Here is a 27,836-nt window from a genome sequence, read left to right on the forward strand (position 1 = left end):
GGTTTTATTAAACCGGGCAGCGGATCTGTGATGGCGCAATTTTGAAGCACATTTGCTTGGATCTTCCAGTGTGGCTTTTCTGCATGCAAATCTTGTCCAGCCGGCTGCCTATTATCCATCCCTCTGAAGCTTGACAGACCTGATTAAATTCAGAAGGGCTCACTCTGCCTTGGCAGTTGCATCTTAGATTTTATCATTAGTTATGCAGCCCGTTTCATTGTGTCTGAGGTGACCCTCAGAGACCACAGAGTTCCCTTTCTTTCTGTTTCCCCCTAAATTGGATTGTTTGAAAGGCTGATTGTGGTTATTGATTGCGGTAGGAGGTAAATTCTAGATTTACGCTCTTTCTTCTTAAAATGTGAGTTATGTGTCAGGTCTGAAAGTGAGGAAAATACCAGTAGGTGAGGATCTCATTTGCAGACGTGACCATGAATTTGACTGCCAGGAATCACAGAAGTGTTCTGGAAGGACACAGAGGGACCGAGATAAGTTTTCAGATTCTGTGGGCTGGAAGTGGCGCTAAGACAGGTGGAGTCAGCCCTTCTCAGTCACCTGTTGTGTTGTGCCGCCCGATTCAGGTGGAGCCGGGCCTGTCCTCTCCCCCTGCCAGACCTGGGGGTGCTGCACCTCGGGGCCCGCGTTCTGGTGTGGCCGACCCAACGGGTTTTCTCACGTGTAGGTTCCACTGCGTTTGCCCTGGATTATATGTTTTATTTTCCCGTCTTTGATATAATACCCGTTTCTAGTCTTACTTAGCTTTTCATTTGGTTCACTGAGTTTTTTAAACTGCTTTCAGATAATTTCAGACTTGCGTGGCCTGCGTTTCCATTTTTAGAGCTTTCTGCTCCTGCTTTGGATGGGACCCCTCATCACCGTGTCTGGCGGTGGCTGCCTTGCTTCAGGCTGGTGTGCTGCCCCTGACCCCTGTCGTCTCCTGGCATCTGGGAGCCCTTGGTCGTTTTGTGCACAGGTCTTGGTTGCACATACTGCTGACTGATTTCTTCTTTGGGGTCGGGCAGAACTCTCCCTGGGGAGGCAGGGCCCTTAGCGCCTGGAGTTTCTTCTGAAAGATGATGCACCTTGCTAGAAATCAATAGTAATTAGATCATAAAACATCTGTATTTCATCTTCAAATGGGATCCTGCACTTTAGTTTTTTACTCTCTTATAGGGAAATCATAAATGCTGAAGTATGAGTTGGATTTTCTCTAAAACTTTTCCACCTGTTGTTTTTGCTATCCTTTTTTCCCTCTTTCTCTTTTTTTATTTTTTATTTTTGTTGGGGTAGATAAAGAGTAGGACATGATGTTTGTGTGTTCTTTGTTTAAAAAGAAATTGGAAGCAGTACCTTCCTCCCTAAGGGGGAGGGTAGTATTTTGTGCTCCCTAGGGGGTCGTTTCTGTGTCCATGTCCTTGACTGCTGTAAAGGAAGCAGCTCCGGCAGTGTCCCTGTGCCCGAGGGCCCCAGCCGGTACACTTGGAACTGTGGGTTCCCGGGCTGCACACCTACAGTTGGTTACTTTGGTGCAGCAGCGCTTTGCGCTTCTCTTTCCACGGATGAAGTGGATCTTGGCTTTCCCCTACTGTCAGTTTGTTGGAATTTTCTTTCTTGAGTTTGTTGCAGCTCATATAGATTTATAAAAGATTCTGCATTGTGAGGGTCCACCATGGGAGAGGCATTTCACTGACTGCCTTACACCTTCGTTCCTCCTGCGGGTGGTCGAGCCGGAGGTCCCCCCGCTCAGAGAGCACATTCTGGTTGGGGGCCAGCCTGCAGCCCCCAGGTGGACAGCGACCAGAGCCCGTCCTGGCGTCTGTGTCCCAGGGCCACTCAAGGGAGTCCACTCTGGCGGAAAGGGACTCTGCCCAGGTACTTTCCCCGGGGGACCCCTCACAACCCCTCTTTGCATCCTAGTCTAAGCAGGAAGTAGTTTCCTTTCTGGGCCCTGAGGGCTGAGAGGCAGGCGGTGGAGAGTGAGATGACCCACCATAGGGAGGGAGGCAGAGTCCAGCCCGAGAAGCAGAAGCCGCTTCGGCCACCTCGCGACCTCTATGCCAGGCTGCTTAGAGAGACCAGATTCTGTGTAGTCTCTCATATATGTGTTTTTAAGTTTGTATTCTTATTGTTAAGATAAAGGTTTGGGCCTACGAGAGAGTAGAATTAGATGGCGTTTGCTAGATGAGACCCCTTGACGGGATCCATGGAGACGTGCGCCTAGTTCGAGGGGCTGAGGGCAGAGGCCGGCCCCAGGCTGGACCACGGGATCTTGGGTTTTTTCGGGTTTGTGCAAAAGAGGACATGTGGAGGAGGCATGTTTTGTTAGCCCAAACGGAGGGCTGGCCCCTGGAGATGAAGGCAGGAAAGCTATCGAGCCGTATGCCCTGGAAGCTCTGGGTCACGGTTGGCTGCTGGTGGCGCAGGGGGGCAGCAGGGGGAGGGCGCTGGGTGATGGATGCCCTTCACCCCCGACGCCTGCACCATGAGGCCAGGGACCGCCCGTGCCCGCGGGTCCGAGATGCGGGGCTGTCTGGGCGCTCCTGGCAAGAGGGACCCCTCACCAGGCACCTCCCTGCAGGGAGTCCCAGGGAAGGCAGAAGAGAGAGTGATGGCTTTGGCCTCCCTGAGGGTTATTTTCTGTATCCTCTGTTATGTTCCGATTAGGGATTGGAGGGCAGTGGATACAGAAAAGCCAATCCCGTTGGTCAGCTGGGAGTTTCTGTACCTTAAGTGGAGATGTGGGGTCTTTGGGGAGATGGAGGTTCAGGGCTTCTCACTGACTTCTTTTGCTGGAAGACTTTAAGCCAGGGCTCTGCATTATTGAATCTTACAGAAGGAAGGACCCAAGACGTTTTGGTGATAGGATTCTAAAGAGACATAAGCTAGGGGATGAGAATGAATGTTGAAACCAGGCAGCAGCACATTAGAGAGGAGGAAGGATCAGGAAGCTAGGAGGTGACATTTGGAGCCAGTGATGTCATTTACTAGACGAATGACACGGCTGTGAACCGGGAGAGTTCGCTTGTGAAACGCGCAGTTGGCCTTCCGTATCTGTGGCTTTGTGTCTGTGACCGTGGGGGCGACCGACGGTGGGCCCTGAGCATCTGTGGATTTCGGTATCTGTGAGGGTCCTGGAATCTGTCCCCTGTGGTTCCTGGGGGACAACTGTGTATGTCAGGCAGAGCTTCTAAAATGATTTGTTAAAATAGTTTAAAAGCTGTTTAAATCTGGCAGCACCTCCTTACCTTGGAGAGGAAAGAAAAGGCAGCAAAGTCAGAAGCTCCTTCGGGAGTTGGTGGGGATCAGCCACCGAAGACGAAACGTTTCGGAGCCTAGAATGTCTGCCCTCTGCTGGAAATAGGCAGCGGGAAGGCTGACCTGCGAGGTCGGTACCTGCTCCCGACCTCTTCCTCCCTGATCGTCAACTAAGGAAATAGATGGGCAGCAGAGGCGGAGGAGGCCCGGGGTAGGTGGGCACAGGACGGGGGACGGTGAGTGGCCGAGGACCTTGGGCACAGCCGCAGTGTGGGGGCCTGTACTGGTTAATAGGCCACCGTCTTCCTGCAGGTGTGTCACCCACCTGGGGTCTTCCCTCCCTCCTCTCTGAGCAGCCCTCTGTCCTCGAGATCCCCCGTCCTCACTCACAGTGATGACCAAGTCCATCCACTTCTCCCCGCCACGGTCCTTCCCACCCGAATTGTGGCCGCAGCCCACGTCCTCCTCTGGTGCGTTTCCCCCGCTCCCGTGTGCAGCCGTGGTTCTTCTCCCGTGTGTGTTTGATCACCTCCCTCCTCTTTCAGTAACTTCTGGTGCCCCTCAGGTAAGGTGCTGACTCTCCTCTGAGCCTGTAGACTCCTGCGGAGTCGACATGTCTCTTAAAGGCCTGGCGTGCTCTTTTCTGTTTCGTTGTGAACTTTCTGCTTTGAGTGCCCTTCCTCTCCCCTCCAGCCTGGCCAGCCGACCTTCCCTTGTGGCCGCCCCCGCTCTCCCTGCGCTCTCCACGGCACTGCCCCTTGCCCAGCCCCTGTCACTGCCCTGACCTTTCCGCTCCCCCAGCCCCAGATGCAAGTGCCAGAGGCCCGGCTCTTCCCATCGTGCTTCTTGCAGGCAGTGCCTACATGGAGCCCATTCTCCGTGAGTATTTGTTGACTGTTGAATTAAATACTCATGGGGACTCAGATATCTCTCATGGCTTTCAGGGTGTCATTTCAGACTCCTTTGGGTTGCCTGCCATTGCCGATTTTGTCATGATTGCCCATACCAGACCCAGTGACTTGCCTGATGTTAAAATATCAGTGCTCCAAGGGGTGCTTTTCCTGTTCCAGTGATGGTGCTAATTCATGCCTCTCAGGAGAGGCCGGTTGCTAGGAGATTCTCTCTTTTTGAATTAATCTACATATGAGTTAATGGCTGGTCCTTGCCAGTTTTTTCTTTTTCCTTTTCTCTCCTTTTCTATTTTTCTTAAATTTTCAAAATTTTTTTATTTTTTGGCCTTGGCATGCGGAAGTTCCTGGGCCAGAGAAAGTTGCTGAAAAGAGTTACTTCACCTCACCCTGTGTTTCTGTCGCTGAGAATGTTGGTTAATTATTGTGGAGTGTGTAGACTTTGCGCTTATGGTTCCTGTTCTCAGCTGGTACTGATTCAAGGGAAAGGGGACCCCACTCTGCCTTGATGTGGGCCCTGAATCCTGTTGGCTCTATAGCCTGCACTGTCTCTGATCTTCACAGACCAGGGGCTTGTTAGAGTGTCACCGTCATCCTTATTTTATCGAGACCCAGAGAGGTAATGTGATTTGCTCAAGTGGCCAAGCAGAAACCATAATTCAATCTCGTTGACAGTCGTGCATTTTTAATCTTGTTCTCCGCTGGACCTTGAATACTGCAACACATGCTTCTTAATCTGACACCAGGGCAAACCAAGCATCGTCCAGTTAATTTAGCCGATGCCTGATTTTTCTCCTTTTTCCGAATTTAAGCCTGTCACTGCACCTTTAAAGTTTTTTCAGTGGATGTCCTTCTAAACTTAACCACCAGCAGTCAGGTTTGAGTTGTCGAAGCACCCGTGGCTTGTACCTCATTGTTCACAGGACAGCTTCTTGCTCTGGCCCTTGCGGCCTTGCAGTCTGGCCTGGATCTGCCTCTGCTGCTTTCCTTCCACTTGTCTTGCTGAGCTGTCTGACCTGCCATGTCTGTCTCCTAGCTGTCCCCTAAGAAACTATTTTTTCTGTTCACACTGAGCCTTGGCCCATCCTCTTCCTTCTGACTGGAACGTGCCCCTCTCTGCACAGTTTCCTCCAAATATACAGATGGCCAACAAGCACATGAAAACGTGTTCAACTTCACCAATTGTTAGAGAAGCGCAAATCAGAACTACTGTGAGATACCACCTCACACCTGTCAGAGTGGCCATCATTAATGAGTCCACAAATAATAAATGCTGGAGGGGGTGTGGAGAAAAGGGAACCCTCCTGCATTGTTGGTGTGATGTAAATTGGTACAACCACCATGGAAGACAGTATGGAGGTGCCTCAGAAAACTAAATATAGAACTACCATATGACCCAGCAATCCCACTCTTGGGCATATTTCTGGACAAAACTTTCCGTAAAAAAGATACATGGACCTGCATGTTCAATGCAGCACTGTTCACAATAGCCAAGATGTGGAAACAAATTAAGAAGATGTGGTATATATACACAATGGAATATTCCTCAGCCATAAAGAAGAACAAAATAATGCCACTTGCAGCAACATGGATGCAACTGAAGATTCTCACACTAAGTGAAGTAAGTCAGAAAGAGAAAAACAAATACCGTATGATATCACTTATATCTGGAATCTAATATACTACACAAATGACCCTTTCCACAGAAAAGAAACCCATGGACTTGGAAAACAGACTTGTGGTTGCCGAGGGGGAGGGAGTGGGATGGACTCCCACTGGGGTTAATAGACGCAAACTATTGCATTTGGAGTGGATAAGCAATGAGATCCTGCTGTGTAGCATCAGGAACTGTATCTAGTCACTTAGGATGGAACATGATGGAGGATAATGTGAGAAAGAGAATACACACACACACACACACACACACACACACACACGACTGGGTCCCCCCCCCACACACACATATGTATGACTGGGTCCCTTTGCTGTACAGTGGAAAATTGACAACACTGTAAACCAACTATAATGGAAAAATAAAAATCATTAAAAAAAAAAAAATCCTTCTCTCAGGCCCACAACCTCTTCTCTGTTCCAGGAAGTCCGCCCTTACCCCTAAAGCCTGGAGCACTTCCGCCAGTGTCACCTGTCCTCGTGCACCCTGCACGGCTCAGGGATTATTTGTGGAAACGTGTGTGCACATGTGTGTGGGTAGGAGCCCCGCCATGGTGGGGCCTGGGGTCTGAAACACCTCTGTGTGGATGCATGTGTCTGGCTCGGGACCCGGGAGGCGTGTGCCCGACCTTCGCATTCACTCACTGACCCCAGGCACTCGGTCCGCACATGGAAAGCGGTGGTTCTATCGAGAGAAGGATGCTGGATGGGGGTGTCTACTCAGCTGGGTGGGAGTGGCGGCTTGGGCTTGAGGCGGCAGCAGGAATGCACCGCCCCGCGAGGGCACACCTGGCAGGGTGCTCTGGCAAGCCAGGAAACACTGAAAGGATGCTGCGTGGGGCAGCAGGGCCGGCCCTGCAGGGGAGCCACAGTGTGACAAGTGCTCTGGGCTGTGTCAGCTGACGCCTGCCTCCCTGCAAGCCAGCAGGGACTTGCCGGTGTCCCCTTCCCTAACCTACTGAGTGTTCTTGCTCGCCTGACCACAGGGAGCTTGTTAGGATGAAGCATGTGTCCCAGAAAAGCCATCACCCAGATTTTCAGGTTTTTTAAGACATTTTTTTTTATTTTTACTTTTTGGTTTTCAGGGCTGCACCCACAGCATATGGAGGTTTCCAGGCTAGGAGTTGAATGGGAGCTGCAGCCGCCAGCCTACGCCGTAGCCACAGCAACGCCACAGCCACAGCAAAGCCAGATCCGAGCCATGTCTGCAACCTACACCACGGCTCATGGCAATGACAGATCCTTAACCCACTGAGCAAGGCCGGGGATCAGCTGCATCCTCATGGATACTAGTTGGGTTTATAACCTGCTGAGCCACAACAGCAACTCCTATTTTCAGTTTTAAAATGAAAGCGATTGGTTGGTAATGGGAGACCAGAGTGCTAATTTTTAAACTTTCAAGCACTCAAGACTGGTAAATCTGTGAGCAGGAGCCTTGCCTGGCCTGTCACTGCTGTGTCCCTGCAGCATGGGGCTTAACACAGGGTAGGGTGATGCCATATGAGGATTGTGTGTGTGTGTGTGTGTGTGTGTGTGTGTAATATTTGTCTATACATATACAGATAAATTTATTTTAGCTCTTTTAATAAAGTTTTGTAATTTTCTGTAGAAGATTTTACATATCTTCTGTTAAATTTAGTCATAGAGCATTTTGTTGCTTAATAAATCACTTTTGCATTAATCATTGCATGAGCTAATTGTTTATTGCTCCAGGCCACAGTGTTGCTCAGCTCACAACCCTAATGGCGTTGAATGGCGCAGTTCCTCTTGTGTGGGACAATAGCATTGGATGAGTGACAGCCAAACATGTCCCCACCCACTGCTAACACCCTGGGGTAGAGAGCCAGTGCTGCTTCTTTACTTGAGCACTGTCACCAAGATAAAGGGATGGGCTTGATTTCTCTATGTTCATTTCTGTTATCCTTGTGCCAGTAGATTTGTAAAGCCCCTTGTATTTTCTAACTAGTCATTTATGTGCAGATAGCAATTTTGTTTCTAACCCCACCCACCCCTTTCATTTCGTACAGTGTTGAATTGCAGGTAGCAGGATCCCAGCCTCCTCTTTGACCTCAGGAGAGTGGGTGCACCTGATATTTACCCTGCAAGTGTGGGGGCGCCGTAGGGCTTTGGCAGGTGGCCTTTATCAGGTTAAAGGGGTTTGTGCGGAGGCCTGAGTGTGTGGACTCCTTCGTTCCTGATGCTGTCCCTGTCCCTGTGCCTCCTCCGCAGGGATGTCCTCACAGGTGTTCTTTAGGGCCCACTTCTGTTTCCAGGTGTGTCTCATCTGCCATTTAACCACCTGTTGAGTTTTAGATTTCAGCGACTGTCTTTTATGTCTAGAATGTACGTGTGTGTACACAGAGGTACACATCTATGACACGAGCACACACACACAGGGCTTTTTCCCTCAACTCCCTTCCTCTTTTTAACCTTATGTTGTAATTTATTATGTGTGTTTAATCAGCACGTGAAATTGTGCACATACGTACTGTGTGATCTCTGGCCAGCGCTATTCTCACAAGTTCTCCAGGGCCCAGTCTTTTCGTTTGTTGCTTCTCCTGACTCTTGCTTGTACTAAATCGTTTCCTCCTGGGGTCTTGCTGTTTGGGGTGGTGAGCCTGTCCTTCGAGGGCATCAGCCAGGGGGCGGGGGCGGCAGGCGGGCACACAGGCAGGCTTCTCCAGAGCGGTTCGCAGTGACTTCTGCCAGGCACCCAGGGATCTCACGTGACCAATTTGGTGTCAGCCCCTTGTCGCATGCAGAGTAGAGTAAAGCTCCAGGCAGACCAGCGCTTACCAGTTACCGGGGCTGGAAGACATTCCTCCTTCCAGGCCCAGCCTCCGTCATTGGGGTTCATATTTCTGATTCAGTTTTTGTTGAGATTATAGGCGTTTGAGAGTTCCAGACATTTAGAAAAGCCTCTCTTCCAACTTGTATCCATTCTACTGGCTTATATCCTGTCCTACAGAACATCCAAATAAGGCCTCAAGCCAAGACGTTATAAGTACAGAGGATAGAATTAGTCATCATGCCAGGATAATAGGTGTGAACCAAGACCTGCGGTCACCTTGGGTGAAACCTGAGACCCGGCTATAGAGCTGCGGCTATAGAGCTGCGCAGCCCTGCTCTGCGGGAGCCTCACCTCTCTCTTTGGTTAGGGTCTTGAGCCATTTCCCTTGCCACACTCTCTAGAATTTTAAGTGAGTGTCTTTTTTTTTTTTTTTTTGTCTTTTTTTAGAGCCGCACCCTCGGCATTCTCAGGCTAGGGGTCCAATTGGAGCTTGTAGCAATGCGGGATCCGAGCTGTGTCTGCGACCTACACCACAGCTCATGGCAACACCAGATCCTTAACCCACTGAGTGGGGCCAGGGATCGAACCCGTGTCCTCAAGAATACTAGTCGGATTCATTTCTGCTGAGCCATGACGGGAACTCCGGAGGTCTTGTGTTTTATCTCACATTTCTAAGTGCTTGTCGTGTGAGAGCTTTTAGGTTACCTAGTCGGCTGTATTGGGGGAACACTCTGTCTTTAGTCTTAGTGCTCAGATCTTTCTGTCCTTTGGTTCATCGTAGCAGGATATTTGAAAGAGATCTTGGAGAGACTGGAGAGAGAGGGCAGGGGTGGGAAAGAGGAAACTTATAGGGCGAGAGAGGGAGGGAGGGAGACTGAGAGCCAGGTTGGAAGGAGGAAGATGGAGAGACAGACAGAGACCACGTGAATGGGGTCAGGTGTGTAGGAGACACACATGGAGACACGCATGTCCCGGCCCAGACTCGGCTGCACAGAGGTGTGCACCCGTGGACGAGCACACACGGATCAAAATGGAAAGTGAAAATAGAAAGTCACCAAATCTGAGTGTGTTGGCGTAATTGTAAAGAATAAACTTGAAATCAGCAGGGGTAGAAAAGATGGCTTTGGAATTAACCAGAATTGCAGAAACAGCAGTTTGCTGCCACAGCAACAGCAACAGACGTTGTTAAAAAATAGGGGTGCTGATGGCGGCTGCTGCAGTCGGGGCCTGCCTGTTGGCAGCTGCCTGGAGCAGAGCAGTGAGGCCAAGCTCTGGATTTTGGTCTCATTGGCACGAATGAATGGAGATAATCACTGATTCTCAGGCAGTGGGTCAGCAGTAACTAAAGAATAAAAGTAAACCAATCTGATTTCAAATTAACAGGCTTAGAGTTCCTGCTGTGGAGCAGTGGGTAAGAATCCGACTACAGCAGCTCAGCTCGGGTCACTATGAAGGTACAGGTTCGATTCCTGGCCCAGCACAGTGGGTTAAAGGATCCGGTGTTGCCACGAAATGAACAGGTTTTATTTCTCGATTTATCATCATTGCCTTGCAGCTCCTAGTCACACTTAGCAGTCTGACAACCTAAAATTGAAGTTGCAAGTTTGAGATTATGACCACGTCAAATATTTGTCTACAGGTAGGAAACAGACTAGATGGAATCATCTAAGATTAAGTTTGGGGTTGTTAGCTAACCCCAGTTGGCCTTCAAATCTAAGTTGACTGCCTGCTGTGGAGTTCTGCTGTCAGGGATCACAGGATCCTCGAATCTTTGGGGCTCTGCTCACTGATGTTGTCTACGCTGAAATGAGCAAAAGCAGCTCATCTTTTGGATGATTTGTTAGAACAGTGATCAGCCTGGGGCAGGGCAGTGTGGAGAGCGGAGGTGGGAGGTGGGAAGTTTCTTTATTGGGAAACTATCTTCCACGTTTCCTCTTCTCTCCAGCTTACAACCAGCACAGTCGCCTCGCTGCACTGTTCTTTTTTCCTTTTCACTAGTTTTCCGGGCCAGCAGTGATGGATAATAGCTCCTACTGATCTTAGGCATTTCATTAAATTAATTAGTTTATTTATTTAATGGCTGCACCCATGGCATATGGAAGTTCTTGGGCCAGGGATCGAATCTGAGCCGCAGCTGTGACCTCCACCACGGCTGTAGCAACGCTGGATCCTTTAGCCCACTGCGCCAGTCTTAGGCATATTTCATCACACGGATCTTTCATAGCATTGGCGCCAGTTTAAGAGTTGAGATGAACAGTGTCGTGACATTTGTGGAAAGGACAGAAGGATATTAGGTTTTGTGGGATGGAACACAGTCATCCCTTGGTATCTGCTGAGAATTGGTTTCACAATCCATGGACGCTCGAGTCCCTTCTATAAAATTCTGTAGTGTTTGCTCATAACCTACCACATCTTCCTGTGTGCTTTAAATCATCTCTAAATGACTTAGGATACCCGATAAAAATGTTATGTAAATACTTAGCTGTGTGTGCCAAATTCAAGTTTTGCTCCTTGGAACTTTCTGGAATTTTTTTTCCCAAATACTTTTGACCGAAGATTGGGTGAACCTCTGGGTGCAGACCCCGCAGGTGTGGAGCATGCCGTTCGATTTATGTTCAGTTTTGAGTAAAGGGGTCCTGTCCCCGCCTGTACTCAGCTGACGCCTGGACTGAAAGCAGCAGGACCGAGTGCTCTTAGCATGAACGCTCTATTTTAATTTGACATGTATCTTAGTAAGTATCATCATCATAAAGAAGCAGTGATTCAAAACTGCTTCCTAAGCATTGGGTTGAAGTCATCGCTCTTCCTAAGACTGCCTTTTCTCTCTGAAGGACCCCCCCACCCCCGCCCCGCACGCCTCGGAGGCTAGCTTAGCTTGTCGTGATGGATGGTCTTGTCATTGGAAGAGGCAGGAGGACATCTGTCACCTGCAGGGAACAGTGCGATTGCGACCATGAGTTTCCAGCCAGGACTCCGTGGAGAGTGGAGATTGGGAAACTGAGGTTTAACACATCTCAACTGTCTCCAGGTTTGATGTATGGGTTCTGAGAGTTTTATGTCTCCAGCACGGAGCCGGGTGCCGTGGATTCCGGGGTGTTGCAGTACCCTAAAATTTTAATAGCTTTGTTTATGGGGCTCCTGTTTTGTGGTGGGAGCCCTGCTTGTTGCTTTATGTACATAAATCTGTTTTCGTCGCGCCTGTCCTGGTGAGGTGGTACGCGCCTGCTGTGTAGCCGAGGCAGTGAACCTAGAATCGGGTAGCCATTTGCCCGAGGCCATAAAACGAGCAGAGATGACTTCACATCTAGATTTTTCACCTATAAAAATGTGTTATTTTTCCTCTACCGCTTGAGCATCTCTTTGGGGAACGAATGATTCCTGGAACTCGAGGGTGGTCAGCGTTCAGCTTCCACGCGTGGGTCATAGACTGTGTAGCTACTCTTGAGGCTCTTCTGCTCCTACCGTTTCCTTTCCTGCTGCTTCCATCTGCAGCACAGGAGGACCCGCGTGTAAAGGAGGGACTTGATCTCTTTTGTTCGGTTCTCTGTCTTCAGAACGCGGCTGAAGCTGGTTTGCCGACTGAGTGAAAAGGAAGGCCGGTTGGACCGGCCTTGCCGAGCCCCCGGTGTCCATACTCAGGGCACCTCGGAGATCGCCCGCTCGCTCGCCCCACCTCAGTGGAACTGGGAGGGCGTCTCTGTCATCGAGAGAACATCAGAGGCATTATGAAGTCATCTGAATACGTGGTTTTTTTGTCTCACCGTTAACTGACTGTAGGCCTTTGAAACTCAGGAGGGCCTTCTGACGCCCGTGAAGTAGCTGTTGTGGAGACCAGGAAGGGCAAAGACGCAGACACGGGCCGCAGCCCAGAGGAGTCTTCCCGAACCCGGTGTACAGATCCATTTAACCAAATTCTGCTGAAGACTCTTGCCAGGAAAAAAGCATAACAAAACACTGTAAAGTTTGGACTCTCAAAGAGTTGAGTGCCTCGTGTCAGCTGTTTGGTTTGAAGCGCCCTGGTCCCTCTCACAGGACTTGGTCAGCCCCTCCTTTCCTCCTTGTTCGTAGCGGGGCCTGTGCTCTAACGGGGACTAAATTGTAAGTTCCCGTGCGCTGAAGGGCTCTGACCTTCCCTGCCCAGCTGTTGGTCCCCCCCGTGTGTCACCAGCCCGCTCACCCCTGTGGGCTTTTTTGGGGATGGGGCCTCACTCTTCAGGAAGGGTGGTGGCCTCTGATCAAAAATGACGCCTAAATGGGAGTTCCTGTTGTGGCTCAGTGGGTTAAGGATCCGGCATTGCTGTGAACTGTGGCTGTGCTGTAGGCTGCAACTGCAGCTCCAGTCCGACCTCTGGACCGGGAACTTCCATATGCTGCAGGGGTGGCCATAAAAAGAAAAAAAGGACAGGGAAATGGCACCCAGCCCAGTGAATATTTATATTTTATCAGGCGTTACTTCTGGGTGGGTGGGCACTTGGTGGGGAGTGATGGGGCCCCGGGGAGTCCGGGAGGGGCTGGGGGGTGCTCGCCGTGGGGTGGCCTGGGAGGATTATGTGGTGACTTTGAACAGGCGGTGCACTCTCCGTTAGAACTGACTGTAGCTGGGCGCTTAGCTGTCTTTAGCGAGGAAGTTTATTTAGCCTATAATCTCTTAATTTTAAGCTTAATAGTCCGAGCATTTCTTCTTTTTAATTCTTGCAGTTCAGAGACTTCCCCGAGCCAGTGCAGACGCCTTGGGCGGGGGTGGGGGGTCCCTCCCGTCTTGGCTGGAGGGTGTAAGTTTGCCTGGCTGTAGAATGCCGCCTTTTCCCATTTCTTGTGCCGCCACCGCTCACACAGTTGGCGGTCCCTGGCCGAGGTGCACTGTGGTTAAATTTCCTTTTCCTGATCTGGGGCTGCCCTGCGGACCTTTGGCAGCGCCCGGCGGCTCCCTGGCCCTTTGTTCTGTGCCTCGAGCTAAGCCGGCCTTCCGGGAAGGGGCTCAGGTCACTCTGTCCTGAGGCCTGTCCCCAGGGCGGTCGGCCCCCCCACCGGCCTGGAGTGTTCTGTGCAGCTGGCGTCGAGGAATGCGGCTCTGCTTGGGAAGTGCACACCAGCGTGCGGGAAATCCTTTCAAAGTAAGGTCCTGGCGGCTCATGAGACGTCGCCCCCCAGGTGTGACCATTCTGATGTGCTTTCATGTTGCATCGAGCTGAGGATCTCTCTTTCTCAGCAGCACCGCGTTGCCTTGTGTCCAGAAACAAGTCTTTATTTTTCTCTGTGGGAAACTTCTGGTTATCTCATCCAGGATCTAAATTCTAAAACTTAGTTCTCCCAGGGAGAACTTGGGAGCCAGCTTCGGGGGCTTCTGGAATTTCCTCTGCATCAGCCTCCTTCCTGTCTCAGGCGCCAGTCTTTTGGGGGCACTTGGGACCCAAGGCAGAGTCTGGCCTCGCAGGGATGTGGGGAAGCTCTGGCCTCTGGAATCGCAGCGCGGGACCAGAGCTCCAGCCCAGGCCCTCTTACCACCCGCTACACTCTTGGCTCTTGGCCCTGCTCGCCTCAGCCCTGATCCTGAAGCCTCCTCTGCGCGCTTCGTACTTGCTCTGTGTCACTGAATGGGTAGAAATGACACCTGGCCTGTCACCCATGCAGGAAACCACCTGGGCGTAAGCGAGTGTTCTGATCAGGCCGGGCCCTGTGACCTGGCTGGAAAGGAGCCCGCTTGGTACGGGGAGCCCTGCGCTCAGTCCCCATGGAGAGGAGCCGTTATCCTCCCCGCTGCCCTGTGGCCCCCTTTACACCAGGCAGGGCCCACTGGCAGGACGAGGGTGGGGACATTCATCGTGGTGGCTGCGTGCCAGTCTCCCGACCTCTGGGAGAGCTTCTGGGAACACCAGCCTGTGCTGAAGAGAGTCCAGCTACCCAGAGGGTAATAAAGGCTCAAATCATTTCAGAAGTTTAAAAAGCAAACTAACAACAGTATGCACAAGGCAGAGAATTTAGGAGACACAGGGAAGCAAAACAAAACATTGCTCAGTTGCATTATTCAGAGGTAACCCAATATTGGTATCTGTTCTTTTTTTGTACCTTCTGTGCCTACCTGTACTTTCCCCCAAAATGCCATCTCACTGCTTCCTTCACCTCATGACATGGTGTGTCTGTTTCCCTGCGAATGAAGTGTTCTCCACGTGGTTTTTGAGGGGGGCATCGCATGTGCTGGCGTTTGCTCTCACAGAAGAAGCCCCTCAGGATCTGTGACGGTCCCTTCTGAGCAGTTTGGGGGCGCAGCGTCCTAATCTCCGGTACCGGGGCTGCTGCGTGGGTAGCGGGCACTCTTCACAGCGGGATCACAGTGCCCCGAGGAACGAGGAACAGGAACGAGGAACGGCAGCCTTGGGTTATTTTGGTTCCACTTTTGGCTCCAATCAGAAGAACTTGACACTTTTTGCTTATATTGTTCTGCAAACCCCTACTGATGATTTGAATAATAAAGCGGGTCTGAAAGAAGACAAGTCGGGGGTGTTAGGGGAACAAAAGTAAGGATGTGTGGAGCTGACCACAGACGGCAGAGATTTAACCTTTGAATAGCAAGATCCTAGTTGAGCAGGAAACCCTGCTCTTTTTCACCAGAAACTTCTGGCCTGACTTTAGCTGGTTCAAATGGAAGCAAGTTTGAACCATTGAGTATTTCTTTTTTCTCTCTTTCTGCTTCCATCAAACTCCCTTAATGCCTTCAACCACTGCCTCTAACTTGAATGCTTGTAACAGAAGAAGGACCAGATAGTTGAACTAGCATTTAAGGTTTAGTAGATGTTTCTTTCATCCCACCCCCAAGAGGTCAGCAGCTGTCTTCCAGTGAGCCGCTGAGCCACCATCGTGCAGGCCGTAGGAAGAGGTGAGGCCTCTGAGTCTGCGACAGCCCTCAGGTGTTGCCTCCAGGGAGCATGTGACCATCTTGTGTTTTCTTTCCTTTTGTCTTTAACCCGGATAGAGGAGTTCCCTAGTGGCTCAGTGGGTTAGGGATCTGGCACTGTCACTGGTGTGCTCTAGTCACTGATGTGGCGTGGGTTTGATCCATAGCCCGGGAATTTCTGCATCCCCACCCCCCCAGCCCCGGAAAAAAAAGAAGGAAAAAACAAACAAACCAAGGATAGATACCATCTGTTTTTATTGGTGTTGATTAGATGTATTTGCAACTTTTTCGAGATACTGGAACGCAAAATACTTCATTCTGATGCTGGGAGCTGATTTGAAGGTCATTCTGACTATTAATTTTGAGCTTATATCTTCCTTCTTCTAATTTATTTTGTTTTGTTTAACCATTCTTTCCAATGGAATTTTTTTTTTTAATTAGAAAAACTCTTCTACGGTGGTTCTGATTGTTTAGAGCCTGTAGCCCTTGGAGGCTGTTCTAAGGCAGGATCACAAAGCCACATGCCAGTGGGGGAGGAAGGGGTGGGTCCTGAGGAGGTGCCCCCAGGAGTGTCAGGATAGGGAGCAGAGGTGAGGACTGGGCATGGGGTCTTAGGTCCCACAAGTTGTGACCCTTGGGGTGGAGCCTGGTGTTACCATATAATCTGGTTTCTCAAGAGAAGCTGGAGATAGAGATTTTGCACGTTGTGATAAGTGTTTGAAATGTGAAAATCATTATATATTAGCTTAAACTTTTACAAAAGGAAAGACTGTGTGGATCAGACAAATCACATCCATGGTCCAGATTATGCCCACAGATGGCCAGTTTGAGTCTTTGTTCTAAAGGATTAATTTTTGCCTTTTCAGAAAAGAACAGTCGTCATTAAGCAGAGTGTGTGGATGCCGATTTGGCTGAGATATCTTATTTTAATCACCTTTAACAAGCAAATACCGCTCACATATCTGTAGATTTAGATGAGTCAGTTGTAACACATAACTCTCCTCAATTACCTGTTAGAACTTTGTCCTGCTGTTGTGTAGTTTCTTGGGTGCAGAGCAGACTTGTAAAAAGAAAATGGAGTTTTCAGCTAATGGATCTCCAGCCGAGTGTGTGACTTTTTTTTTTTTTTTTTAAATGTATGATTTTCTCAAGTTTCTAAATAGCAGTGTTCTCAGTTGAATCTAGAACAATCTATTAACACGATAACTATTGGATTTTTCCAGGATCCTTGAATGTATTGGCAATTGAAGGTTGAAAAAATTGAAAATCTTGACTCCCTTTAGTTACTAGATGGATATTCATATATTTTCTTTTTCCTTCTTTTTTTAAAGATTTGAACATGGAATTCAATCCTTCAGACCATCCTCGGGCCAGCACAATATTCCTCAGTAAATCGCAGACGGATGGTGGGTAACTAATGTATTTGTCTGTCTGTCTGTCTGTCTGTCTCCCTCTCTCCCCCCCACCCCCTCCCTTCCTTATGTTGATAGTAGCCTCAGTCTTGACTTTCCACCAGACTCAGGAGAAAAACAGAATCCCCTCACTGACCCCGGAAGGTATTATTGATAGTGATTTCCTTGCGGTTTCTTTATTTTGTAGCAAGTTATAAAATTTACTGTTTGAGGCAACTGTCCTTATTTTGCCAATGAGCTGGATTAGTTCTAGGTAGTTTCTAACCTGAGAGTCAGAAATTTTCCTTTAAAGAGTTGGTATTTGTATAAATTCTCTCAAATCAAAAGTATTAGGTAGTATGTAAAAGAAATCAAAATAGAACCCTTACTAAAAGCACCGTCCTCTCCGTTGTGTCATCTGAGCGCTGAGTTGAACCTGTGCACCAGGGGTAGATGTTTTCTTTCTGCCAGGCCTCTGCTAACCGGGTTTCTCCGCAGCCTTTGTGGTCCCACGAGTGTGGACTTTCTCCTGCGGGTTTTTCCCTCTTCAGCCCTTGGCTTGCACCGCTGTCCCCTGGCCTGAGACCGCAAAGGAGAGAGAAGACACACAGTGAACGGTGACGCAGTCTGTTCTGTTACAGTGCTGCAGCGTTGCAGGATTCTGGCCCTGCCTCTTTTAGCAAATTGCTAAGCTCTGATTTTGCGAAGTTCATAAATGGACCAGAAGATAAACATGTCTAAGACAGTAGTTCATGTAATAAGAACTGATAACCCAGTTTATGGTTAGGAAACGACTTTGACCTGGTGTCATGCTGATGAATATTGGTGAGCTTTAATCAAGCAGGCCACTGATTTGATTGGAAAGAATGTGGCGCATTTATTTAAAAAAAAAAAAAAGTGTTTCCAAGGATAAGAATAAATTATCGCTGGCATCAAGTACTTGAATGTATTGGGCGAAAGCAAAACGTTTTTTTCGTGCCCTGGGCTGGTCGGTGGGAGGCGGTTGGGAGGGTAGGATGTGGCCGGGGCAGGAGAGCAGCAGCAGAGGGTTTGGGACAATGAAGAGTGAGAACCAAAAGCAGTTGTTTTACGCCTGATGACAGTGCTGTGAAAACAAGTTACATGTTTGGCATACTTGCAGATTTGGTTCCTGCTTCCTGCGAATTCAGGGCACAGGGCAACATCTGTCAGAAAATGTTCTAGCTGGATTGGCACGGAATTGCATCAGGGCCTCTAACTGGATGATGCGTATCTTGCTCGTCATGGGGAGGGGGTGTCGGATTCTCGGCCCTAACAGGAGCTCTGGGCCGGCGTCAGGGTCGCATACCTTCCCCTCTGCTCCACGCTCTTCTGTCCAGATTTTCAGCATCAGTGACTCTGATCCTTCTGGTTTTTTGCTTATTTCTCCTTTAAACGCTGAGTCTTTCTGTTCAGTGTAAACCTGCTTGAGTCGTTCCGGTTAAAAGCAAGAAAGGGCGGAACAGCCGACCCCGTCTCCGGTTCTGCTGAGGGGGAGCTCCTGTACCGTCTCCTCCTCTTGTCATTTGCTGTCCCCCCGGGCTCTTCCTCCCGCCACCTCTGTTTCGTGACACGGCCTCTGGTGGCTCCCGCTCTCATGTGGCACTGGCTCCTTGAAACGCCTGTTTTGGCTTCCTGTCTTCACAAAGGCTCGTTTGCTGGAAACCAGTCCAATTAATTAAGGGGTTGCTCTATGGATAATTAAGTAGGTTTTTAAAATAGGTAAATCTAGTGACCGTAATGAGTCAATTCTTTGGTGAAGTGATTACAGGGAATTGGCTCTTTGGGAACGGCTCTTTCCTTAACGTGCCTCTCGGACATGTCAGTTTCTCCGTGTGTGCCTTGGTCTTTTTGAGGGTTCTGTGCTTTACCCCCTTACCTTTTTGGTCCGCATCTCATGCCTCCCAGTTTCCAAGCCTTCTGTAATGTGCAGCTGGATTTTGCTCTGCAGTGTTCTCAACCCCTCTATCCTGCTGGCTGCTGGACATCTGTTGCTTCCTCTGAACTCAGTGTGGCCTAGACAGAACTTAGTACCCGGGCTTCACCTCCTGCCGTCCTGCCCTGTCCTCTCCCGGGGCCTCTCCCCTGCGGTCCCCTCCCGCCTCAGCTCTGAGCTGCTCCAGTCCTGCAAGGCTCATCCCCACCCCTGTCTGTGTGCCCTGCTCCCCGTCCAGGCCAGCCCATGTTGGCCCCGGAGGATACGTGTTCCCCGATCCCCCACCCTTCTGCCTTCCCACCCACACGTTTCCCCAACTGGAACATCTCTGAGATCGACAGGCAGTGTGGCTTGTCACTATCAATCAGCAGTATTTTTGTCTTTTGTTTTTTGACGGTCGCACCGGAGGCATATGGAGGTTCCCAGGCTAGGTGTCCAATCAGAGCTACAGATGCTGGCCTACGCCAGAGCCACAGCAACGCCAGATCCAAGCCATGTCTGCAGCCTACACCACAGCTCACAGCAACACCAGATCCTTAACCCATTGAGCGGGGCCAGGGGTCAAACCCGCATCCTCATGGTTCCTAGTCGGATTCATTTCTGCTGCGCCACGACGGGAACTCCAGTGGTATTTTTTTCTTAATGGCAGATAGAAAAAAGATGTACTGTAACACCAGTGGCACTAAAGTCAATGCAATTTGCATGTTTGTCTATGTGAAGGTGAATTTTTTGTTTGTTTGTTTGGTTTGTAAATGAACCAGTGGGTCTATTGACCCACCAAATTCCATCTTGCTGTAGGATAAGGACTGTGCCGAGCACAGAGACTAGCCTGCAGGAGAAACTTGAAAAGACCGATGGATGAATGAGGTCATGAGAGAGTGGAGGCAGGGAGCATGGTCCAGCCTGGGGCAGGCCGAGGCCCTGTGGCACTCTCCCCAATGAGAGGCTTTCTCTTCTGGTCTGAGACATTACTTTCATCCTTAAAAAGGGACGCATCCATTATTTGGGCACAGGGGTGTAGGTCTTGTAGGGCCAGGGAATGTACTGGGCCTTCCCTACACTGCAGGTGCTTCCCTGGTCTGAACCCGAGGCGCTGGTCCTGCCCGCGGACAGCTCTCCCACCTCTGCTGCCATGTCTTAAGCTGCACGAGGTGGGGTGGGTGCAGGGTCTCTTGGCCGTGCTCAGCCCCCTAAGTTAAATGGATAACGGAGGGCTTTGGTGGCCCTTGTGCCCCACTTTTCTCGGCAGCATCACCTGGTCCAGTGTCTGATCTCTTGGGCCTCCCGTGTGGAGAAGGCTGCCTGTGGAGAACACACTCAGCTGGTCAGACAGACCCAGAATGTCAGTTCTGCTCAGTCTGCCCTTTCTGTATCCTCTCTCCTGACCTGTGCTTCCTCCAGATTTGTCCGTCGTCAGAAAGTTGCTCAGTGGGTGCAGTCCCGAGCAAAGGCTCAGGTGTGCTACACCTGGCGGCGGGTGGGGCCTGCGGCCCCGCCTCCTCCGCTGCACTTGCTGCTCGGCAGCGCCCCCTGCTGGCTGTGGGCACAAGAAACTCTAACCGTGGAACTGTCCTAAGTTAGTCCCCCTTCAGGAGCCACCTTTTCCCTCTTTCCCCAGCTTCCTATGTTTATACCAGCCTCATGCAGTTGATATTTTGGGTCAGCTGCCCTGTGACATCTGGGGAGGCAGCAGGATTTCATCTGGGTCAGTCACCACTGGGGACGATGAACGCCTTGGAGAGAGTTCCTGAAGAGAGTGATGGTTAAAAGCTCCAGAATCCCCTGTGGGGCGGCAGGCTGAGCCCCACCCTGTCTGTGTGGTCCCTGTGCCCTCCTGGGCTCTCATCCGGGAGATGAGATTGTTGGGAAGATGGGTGGCAGCTGTTGGGCTCTGAGCACAGACCCTGCAGCAGCAGGAGTTCTCAGTGCCTGCACTCCATCCTCGCGGGGCGGGCTCTTCTCTGCCCAGTAGGGTGGGGTCTCCTCTCTGACCTGCTCTCTGCCATCTTCTTAGGTCGCCACTGGGTCTGGCTGGGGAGAGAAGTGGACACTGCAGAGGGTGGTCTCTGGGCCCTGCTGTGCCCCCACCCATTTTTCCGTCCATGTTTCCTTGATACAAACAGATCGACCCTCTCATCCCATTAAGAGTGGCCTCCGTACACCTTGGAAGCAAACTGCAATGAGGTCACGTCTGAAATGGGAGCAGCCAGCATTGGGGAGCAGCCTTTATAGAGGTGTACACAGCCCAGTGCCTCTCCCCAAACCACCATGTGCCATGGTAGATTGCTGGAGGGCAACTAGTTGTAGGTTAACTGCAGTGACTATAATTATAAACCTTTGGAGACAGTGATTTAGACAATATAGTATAAATCATAAATGAATGTGATTCATTTATGCTTTTAATAGCAATGGAAGAAATTGTCTAAAAATGAAAACTCATATCAAAATCCATCCCCCAAATTAAAGCATCTTATGGGGGAAATATTGTAATACGTATGACAGAGGATTCCTACCTTTGTGTATTACAGAATTGTTATACAACCAGTGAAAGCGCTCACACACCAGAGAAATGGGCTCCACCTCTGTGGGCATGTTTATGTTTGGGCCCATGATATATATTTGCACATGTTTCTATGAAAATGTATTTGCAAGAGCACACAGAAGCATCCATGGAGGGAAGCTTCGCCTTGAGGGTACACACTGCAGTATTGACAGTGGTTATCTCTGAGTCATTAAGGTATGGGTTTTTTCGTTTATGTTTCTCTGTATTTTGCAAATTTAAATTCGTATTTGTATGTTCTTCTTCTTCTATTCTGTATTTTCCAGTTTTTGTACAGTAAGTATGTGTTTCTTTTACAGTCAGAAATAAGTTTTTTGAAGGAATTCACTGTGTTTAAGTTGATGTGCTTCGGAGGAGATCCTTTGGCCTCGATATTCTCCAGGGCAAACCAGGCCCCTGAGGTTGGTCGGCAGTTATTAGATGGATTCTTGAGCTCGGAGTGGTTTTTTCCTTACGCACTTACCTGCCGCTGCCTCCTTCTTGCCCCTGGAATTTTTTTCCTTTCTACGACTGATCTTCCCTGGACATCGGTGAAAGTTTTTCCTCTCTTTTCATTGTTGTTTCATCTGCCTTGCTTAGGTTTCACCCTGAATGTACAGACTGTCCTATTCCTCTGTGCCTGGGTTTAGAAATCAGTGCAGACCCAGGTCAGTTCAGAGTCTGGGGAGAAGCTTCTGCAGTGTCGGGGTGGGGGGGGCCGGTGGGGGTTTGTAAATGTGGGGTGGGTGGAAGCCCCCGCCCAGCACACACCCGCCTCCTGGGCACCAGTGTTCATGACTCTCCTCCCTACAAGCTGTGAGCTCAGCAGGGCGAGGGCCCCAGAGCACCTCTGCTGTGGCCTCCGTGCTACGCTGCAGAATTACCTGATGGATTCACTCACACATCAGTATTGGACTTTTGACTGTCCAAAGCCTGATCTAGGAAAAAGAAAGGAAAACCAACCTTTGTTTTTCATCAGATCTTGTGATCAAAACTGTCATCCATTCTTGACCTGGGCCCGCCAGTCCTTCCCATCCAGGTGATCACTGAGCTCAGTGGTTTTTCTTTGTGCAGTAGCTTAACCCTCTTCACAGGCATGCTGATGGTGTGTGGTCAGAGGGAACTCATCTCGTGCCGATGCAGGTACCAGTGGCCCTGCCTCTGAGGGGCTGAGTGTGGAGGGAGGCACCTGCCGGCCCACACACCCTGTCCTGTCCCCTCATTTCCAAGGAGAGACGTTGGGTTACTGATGGTGGTGGACAGCTGCCCTGGGAAGCCTTTCATAAGTGACAGGGGACCGAGGTCATCTTGCCCCTGTCTGTAGAAGAGGCAGCCCAAGTTGCAATCACACGAACGCGCGCTCGGTCTTCGGGCACCGGGGTTTTCGGAAAGTGTTCTTAAGAGTAGAGAGTTGACGTCCGGGGCAGCCTGAGCGACCTTCTCTGTACCCCTCAGATTGCAAACCCTGCCACTGACTCCTTGCTCCCCGTGTCTTCCGGAGAAGACTTTTAATGCCAGTGGTGGTGGTTTGCTGTTTTGCTGTTTTATTTTTAAAGCCTCTAGTACATTTTCTATTTAAATCATCACGGGCTATGCAACAGCTCATTAAAAATCCTCTTAACAAACTATCATCAGTGCGAACAAAGGAGATAGCTGTTACTCTTCTCCCGGGAAATTGAGATTCATGAGCCACATCAATTTATTGCCTGTTTTCCCAACAAAGCAAAATATGACTATTAGTGCTCTCAATTATCTAGGAACTCTGAGAACTCCAGAGATTTTGAGTGATATGTTATTAGCAACCAAAAATATTCAGGTTCCAAAATGACTAAAGCCAATATCAGAAATGAGTTGGCATATTGCTTATACTGTTACATAAATATGACTAACACACTCTGAATTTCAGCTCCGATTAATGGCTTCAGTTGTTTCAAATTTATTTTCAAGACAGATTTAGGTTTGTGTTATTATTTCTCTCCGCCCAGCACTCCACTTGGTGGTGTCTTAGTCCCGTGCCAGCCAGCTGCGGGGAGAGGAATCCTTAGGTGTAAGGGCACCCAGATATCTCGGACGCTTTCTGAGCCCCTGCAACTGAGGGCTACAAGCCACTGGCAGCACCTGCCTCCTCCCCACACCCTCCTGCCTTCCGTTCACGGCAGTCTCAGCGATGGCGTCAGAGGAATCCTAGCATGGAAAATACAGTCATACTCAGGCCTGTGGCTTGTTACGAAGCAGGCGTATGAAGCACAATCCGTACAAGGAAGCGGTGCACGGGCGGGTCTGGGGGAGCCTCAGTTGTGCAGAGGGGATGGGACTTGTGAGGACAAGAGAAACGGTCCCGACGAGTTGGAGGACACAGTGCACCCTTGGGAAAAGAGCTCCCGGCTCCTCCATCCGGTCAGCTGGAGGGCGCTGGAAAGCGAGTGACTCTGCCTTTGGGGACCGCCAGGAAAAGGCCTCCTCAGACACTGGGCCGGATTTGTGCGCTGCTGCTTAGGCCCCGGAGGTCGTCTCCTTGAGGGAGGCCTGGCTGCTGCCCTGTCGGCGCCCTCCTGCGTACCTGCGGTCCCTGATTAGTCTGTGCTCTCAAAAGTGAGTCTTAGGAAAGAAAATGCGACCCTCCGAGGTCCTGGGTTATTTAAAAGCTCCTCTAGGTACTCTGTCCCCCTCCCGTGTCCTCGAGAAAGGCTGAGATCTGGGACACTCAAGGCCGGGTGCAGGGTGCGCAGACCGCCCTGTGAGAGTGGCCGTTGGAAGGGGCAGTGGCGTTTGTGGCGAGCGTGGGTGGTCTCGCCCCCAGCACCAGTGCAGGGAGTAGTTGGCTTCCATGACCCATAATGCTTCCGACCTACACTGTCCTGTATTTTAATGCTGTTAGGAGTGTTGTCATTATCCTATTTCACCCCAGTAGTATGGACCTTTGTGGGTCTGCGTGGGTTAGAAATAAGTAGTCCTGTTATTTGCTGTCTTAAATTAATGGATTTGTGCAAGTTTTACAAGACTTACAGATTACTAGTGTACCAGGTTACTGGAAAGCTGTTACCCCTCGGTTAACAAGGGCTGCGGTGGTTTTGCTGGGTGCCATGGTAAGTGGGTGTACACGTTGCCCTGTTAGCCAGGCTCAGGTCTGCATGTGTGCAGGTCGAGTTTCTTATATGGTAACTGAGCAGCTGGGTACCTGCATGGGTGGAAGGATGGGACCGTGACACAGAGGCCTGTCCTCAGCCACCTGCAGGGGGTTCGCATGCAGGCGAGTAATGTTTCTGTTGTATCTTTTGTTTTCACAGTGAGAGAAAAACGCAAGAGTCTCTTCATTAACCACGTAAGTGGAACTGTTTGCCTGTGTTTTAGATAATGACTGTCCAGTGCAAAGAGCTTCCATACCCGGGTGCGTGATGGGGAAATGGGCCGTGAATCTTGTTCCGCATGTGGAGGGACGTGAAGGAGGCTGCAGTGCACTTGTGCTCTGTTTGCTCTGTGGCCAGATGGGCACGGCTGGGCTTTTATCCCCCGGGGCCAGTGTTTGTTCAGAAGCCCCAGCCTGCTGCCGCTCCTGGGAAGACGTGCGTGGACAGAGATCCTGCAGCGGACGGCGCCGGGTCCACGCAAGCCCTTCTTTTCGATGTCTGAGCCTTCCCGCCTCCCCTGCCCCGCGTGGCTCTTTCCCTCTCAGTCCATTGGGTGAGCGCCTCGGTGCCCCTCGAGGCTGTCTGCCCCCACACACTCCTGTGTTCCCCTCCGCGCTTGCTGGTCCATAGCATCCGCCTGTTCTTTTGGTGCTCAAAGAAAGGAGAAGCTTGGCGGCACTTTCATTTTCAGAGGAGTTGTAGAAAATCTGGCTCTAGTCTTTCGGCCATTCTGAGCAGCATCCCCTGACCCTGATGGCCAGGCAGAAAGATAGTTGATCTTTCTTCCTTGGGCAGCAGGTGCAGCCGGCCTCCCTCCACCCCCACCCCCCACCCCAGCTTGCACTCCCAGGACTGTGGTGCCCGGCCACCAGGCGAGTTACGGCCACAACCTCCTTGCCCTCTGAACTATACCCCTTTCTTTAGGAGAGAAAACCATCTCCATGAGGTGTGGAATGATGAAGTAGGTGTTTTTCCAGATAAGCATGCTGTAATGCCTCGTATCGAAAACAAAAGCGATGTGTTTGACTTCTCAGGATTTCTAGACTTTCTATGTTTAAATATTTATAGATCTTGAAGTACTTGGCGCTGAAGCTGTGTGCTAAAGAGACTTAAAGCCATAATGTTGTTTTTTCGTCCTCTGAAAATCTGGAGAAAATGCAGTTGAGAGGAAAATCAGAGCTGGGCCCAGGCCCTTGTAGGCAGCCGTCCTTGTGTATGTGCATTAACAGGGTTTTCAGGGTCCAAGAGAAGGTCTCTAGTTTTTATTAGATTCTTTTTTTTTTTTTTTTTTTTTTGGTCTTTTTTAGGGCCGCACCCGTGGCGTATGGAGGTTCCCAGGCCAGGGGTCTAATCGGAGCTGTAGCCACCGGCCTACACGGCAACGCCAGATCCTTAACCTACTGAGTGAGGCCAGGGATCGAACCCGCAACCTCATGGTTTCTAGTCAGATTCATTTCTGCTGTGCCACAATGGGAACTCCAGTTTTTATTAGATCCTTAAAGCAATTCATGACCCCTCCCTGGCCCTCTCACATTTTAAAGCGTCAGTGCGAAGCATCTGTGAAATTGTAAGCTGTGTCTTGAGGAAAACATGTTGAAAATTGCCACACACACACTCCCCTTTTTTTGAGAGCTGTGTATACTGGGCATAGAGGTTTGGATTCACCCTGTAAATCCTCACTCCTGCTCCCTTCCCTTCTGGGAACCGGGACGCTTCCCCACTCGCTGGCGTGTCTGCAGAGGAGCCGGCAAGGGCCAGGCCAGAGTGGAGACAGCAGCCGGCCGCCTCCGCTGGTCCCCGCAGCCCCGTTCCAGGGGGCTGGAGGGAGGGCCGCGCCTGCCCCGCGCCTGGCTGTGCACCTGTCTCCCTTCTCGCCGCCCCCTTGGCGATGCACTCGGTCCTGGCACCTGCCCCGCTGGGACGCAGGCGCGGGTCGAGGGCAAGTGTGCGTTGTGCCCTCTCTGCATCTTCTCTCCCCACCCAGAGAGTGAAATCTTGTGCTTCTTTCTTTAAAAGAAATCCTTGCTGCCTCAGGTGACAGAGGACAGGGTGACAGCACGGCCCTCCGCTCTGAGAACAGAACAGACCCCGTTGCAAAGTAGCGTTTCCGCTCTGCCCGTGCTGGGGTGTGCTCTTCCCACCAACTGAAGGAGCATCTGAGTGAGATCACCCACAGCTTCCGTCAGGCCCCTGACGGCTGTGCTTTTCAGGTTGTAAGACACCCGGGTGTCCTGAGTTAAGGCAGGAGAGTGGTGATAATAATAACCAGTACGGCTGCCGAAGTGTTTGACCACCTCTGCGCCAGGCGCTGTCCTGGTTGCTTTCATGTGATTACAGCTCCCCGCTCGGGAGCTACTGTTTTTCACTCACTCCCGTTTGCAGATGAGGAAGGGGAGGCACACAGAATCAGCCAGCAGAGCAGCGAAGCCCGCGCTGGGGCCCAGGCGCCCGGCTCCCGAGCCCCCCTCCCTGCTCTCCTCCTCCGGGTTCCAGAGGGTCAGACCCATGAGGTGGTTTCGCCTGTGTATCTGAAGTCAGAGAGAACCCTCTTTTCTGAATGGGGCGCCCAGTAAAGTTTGTAACTTAGTTTGTCGTGGAACTCTGGGACAGCTGTTGCTCTTTGCCCTTGTCTAGAAAACCTGTCTGTTTTCTTATTTGCTTTATTGTGAGGGATGTTGTTTCTTTAATGTCTCCTTAGTGTCTGGAGCACCTGCTTAATACATATTACTGAGACAATCTACAAAGAGGCTACTGCTGTTTAAGAAAAGCAGAAGCACTGGGTGTAGATGAGCCATTTAGGGATGGCGGTCACAGCAGGGAAACGGCTTCTACCAGGGGGAGAAAAATAAGGTTTCTCTGGCGCCCAGAGGTCATTCCTGCCCCAAGAGTGGCTCGAGGGAGGGAGAGAAGAGACAGTTTGGAGAAATGTTTAGGACGTGGAATGATGGGCACTTGATGCATGGAGACCAGAGAAAGCAGAGGGCGAGAGGAGATGCAGGAGCATTTTGTGGATTTCTGGCTCTGAGCCTCACAGGCCCCTCCAGGTAGAGCCGTCCAGCCGGTGGCGGGAGCTCAGGAGAGAGGTTGAGGTAGAGGAGAGATTCGGGCCTCATCAGGGAGCACAAGGCTGTTGAATCAATGGACGAGACGGTGCTTGGGAGCGTGTGGAGGGAGAGGAGGCCGTCTTATTTAGGGAGGTAGCAGAAGGGTAGCAGAAGGCTGGACGGGGAGGCGGCCAGGAAGCAGCCAGCCGTCCTCTGCACTGGGAGAAGGTGGGGGGACGGCAGGTCGTCTTCCAGGCGGGTGGGCG

The 27,836-nt window shown here is 50.6% G+C and overlaps 1 protein-coding gene across 2 annotated transcripts in view; it reads left to right on the top strand.

Annotated features, from left to right (window-relative positions):
* CCNY (cyclin Y) overlaps positions 1-27,836 on the top strand; it is a 128,481-nt gene that overhangs the window by 74,887 nt on the left and 25,758 nt on the right. For both annotated transcript variants that reach the window (XM_021064007.1, NM_001244388.1), the window contains 2 exon segments: positions 16,846-16,920; positions 24,686-24,720. In XM_021064007.1, coding sequence (XP_020919666.1) covers positions 16,846-16,920; positions 24,686-24,720 — 110 coding nt within the window.

The sequence above is a fragment of the Sus scrofa genome, chromosome 10 (genome assembly GCF_000003025.6).
Source record: "Sus scrofa isolate TJ Tabasco breed Duroc chromosome 10, Sscrofa11.1, whole genome shotgun sequence".
NCBI lineage: Eukaryota > Metazoa > Chordata > Mammalia > Artiodactyla > Suidae > Sus > Sus scrofa.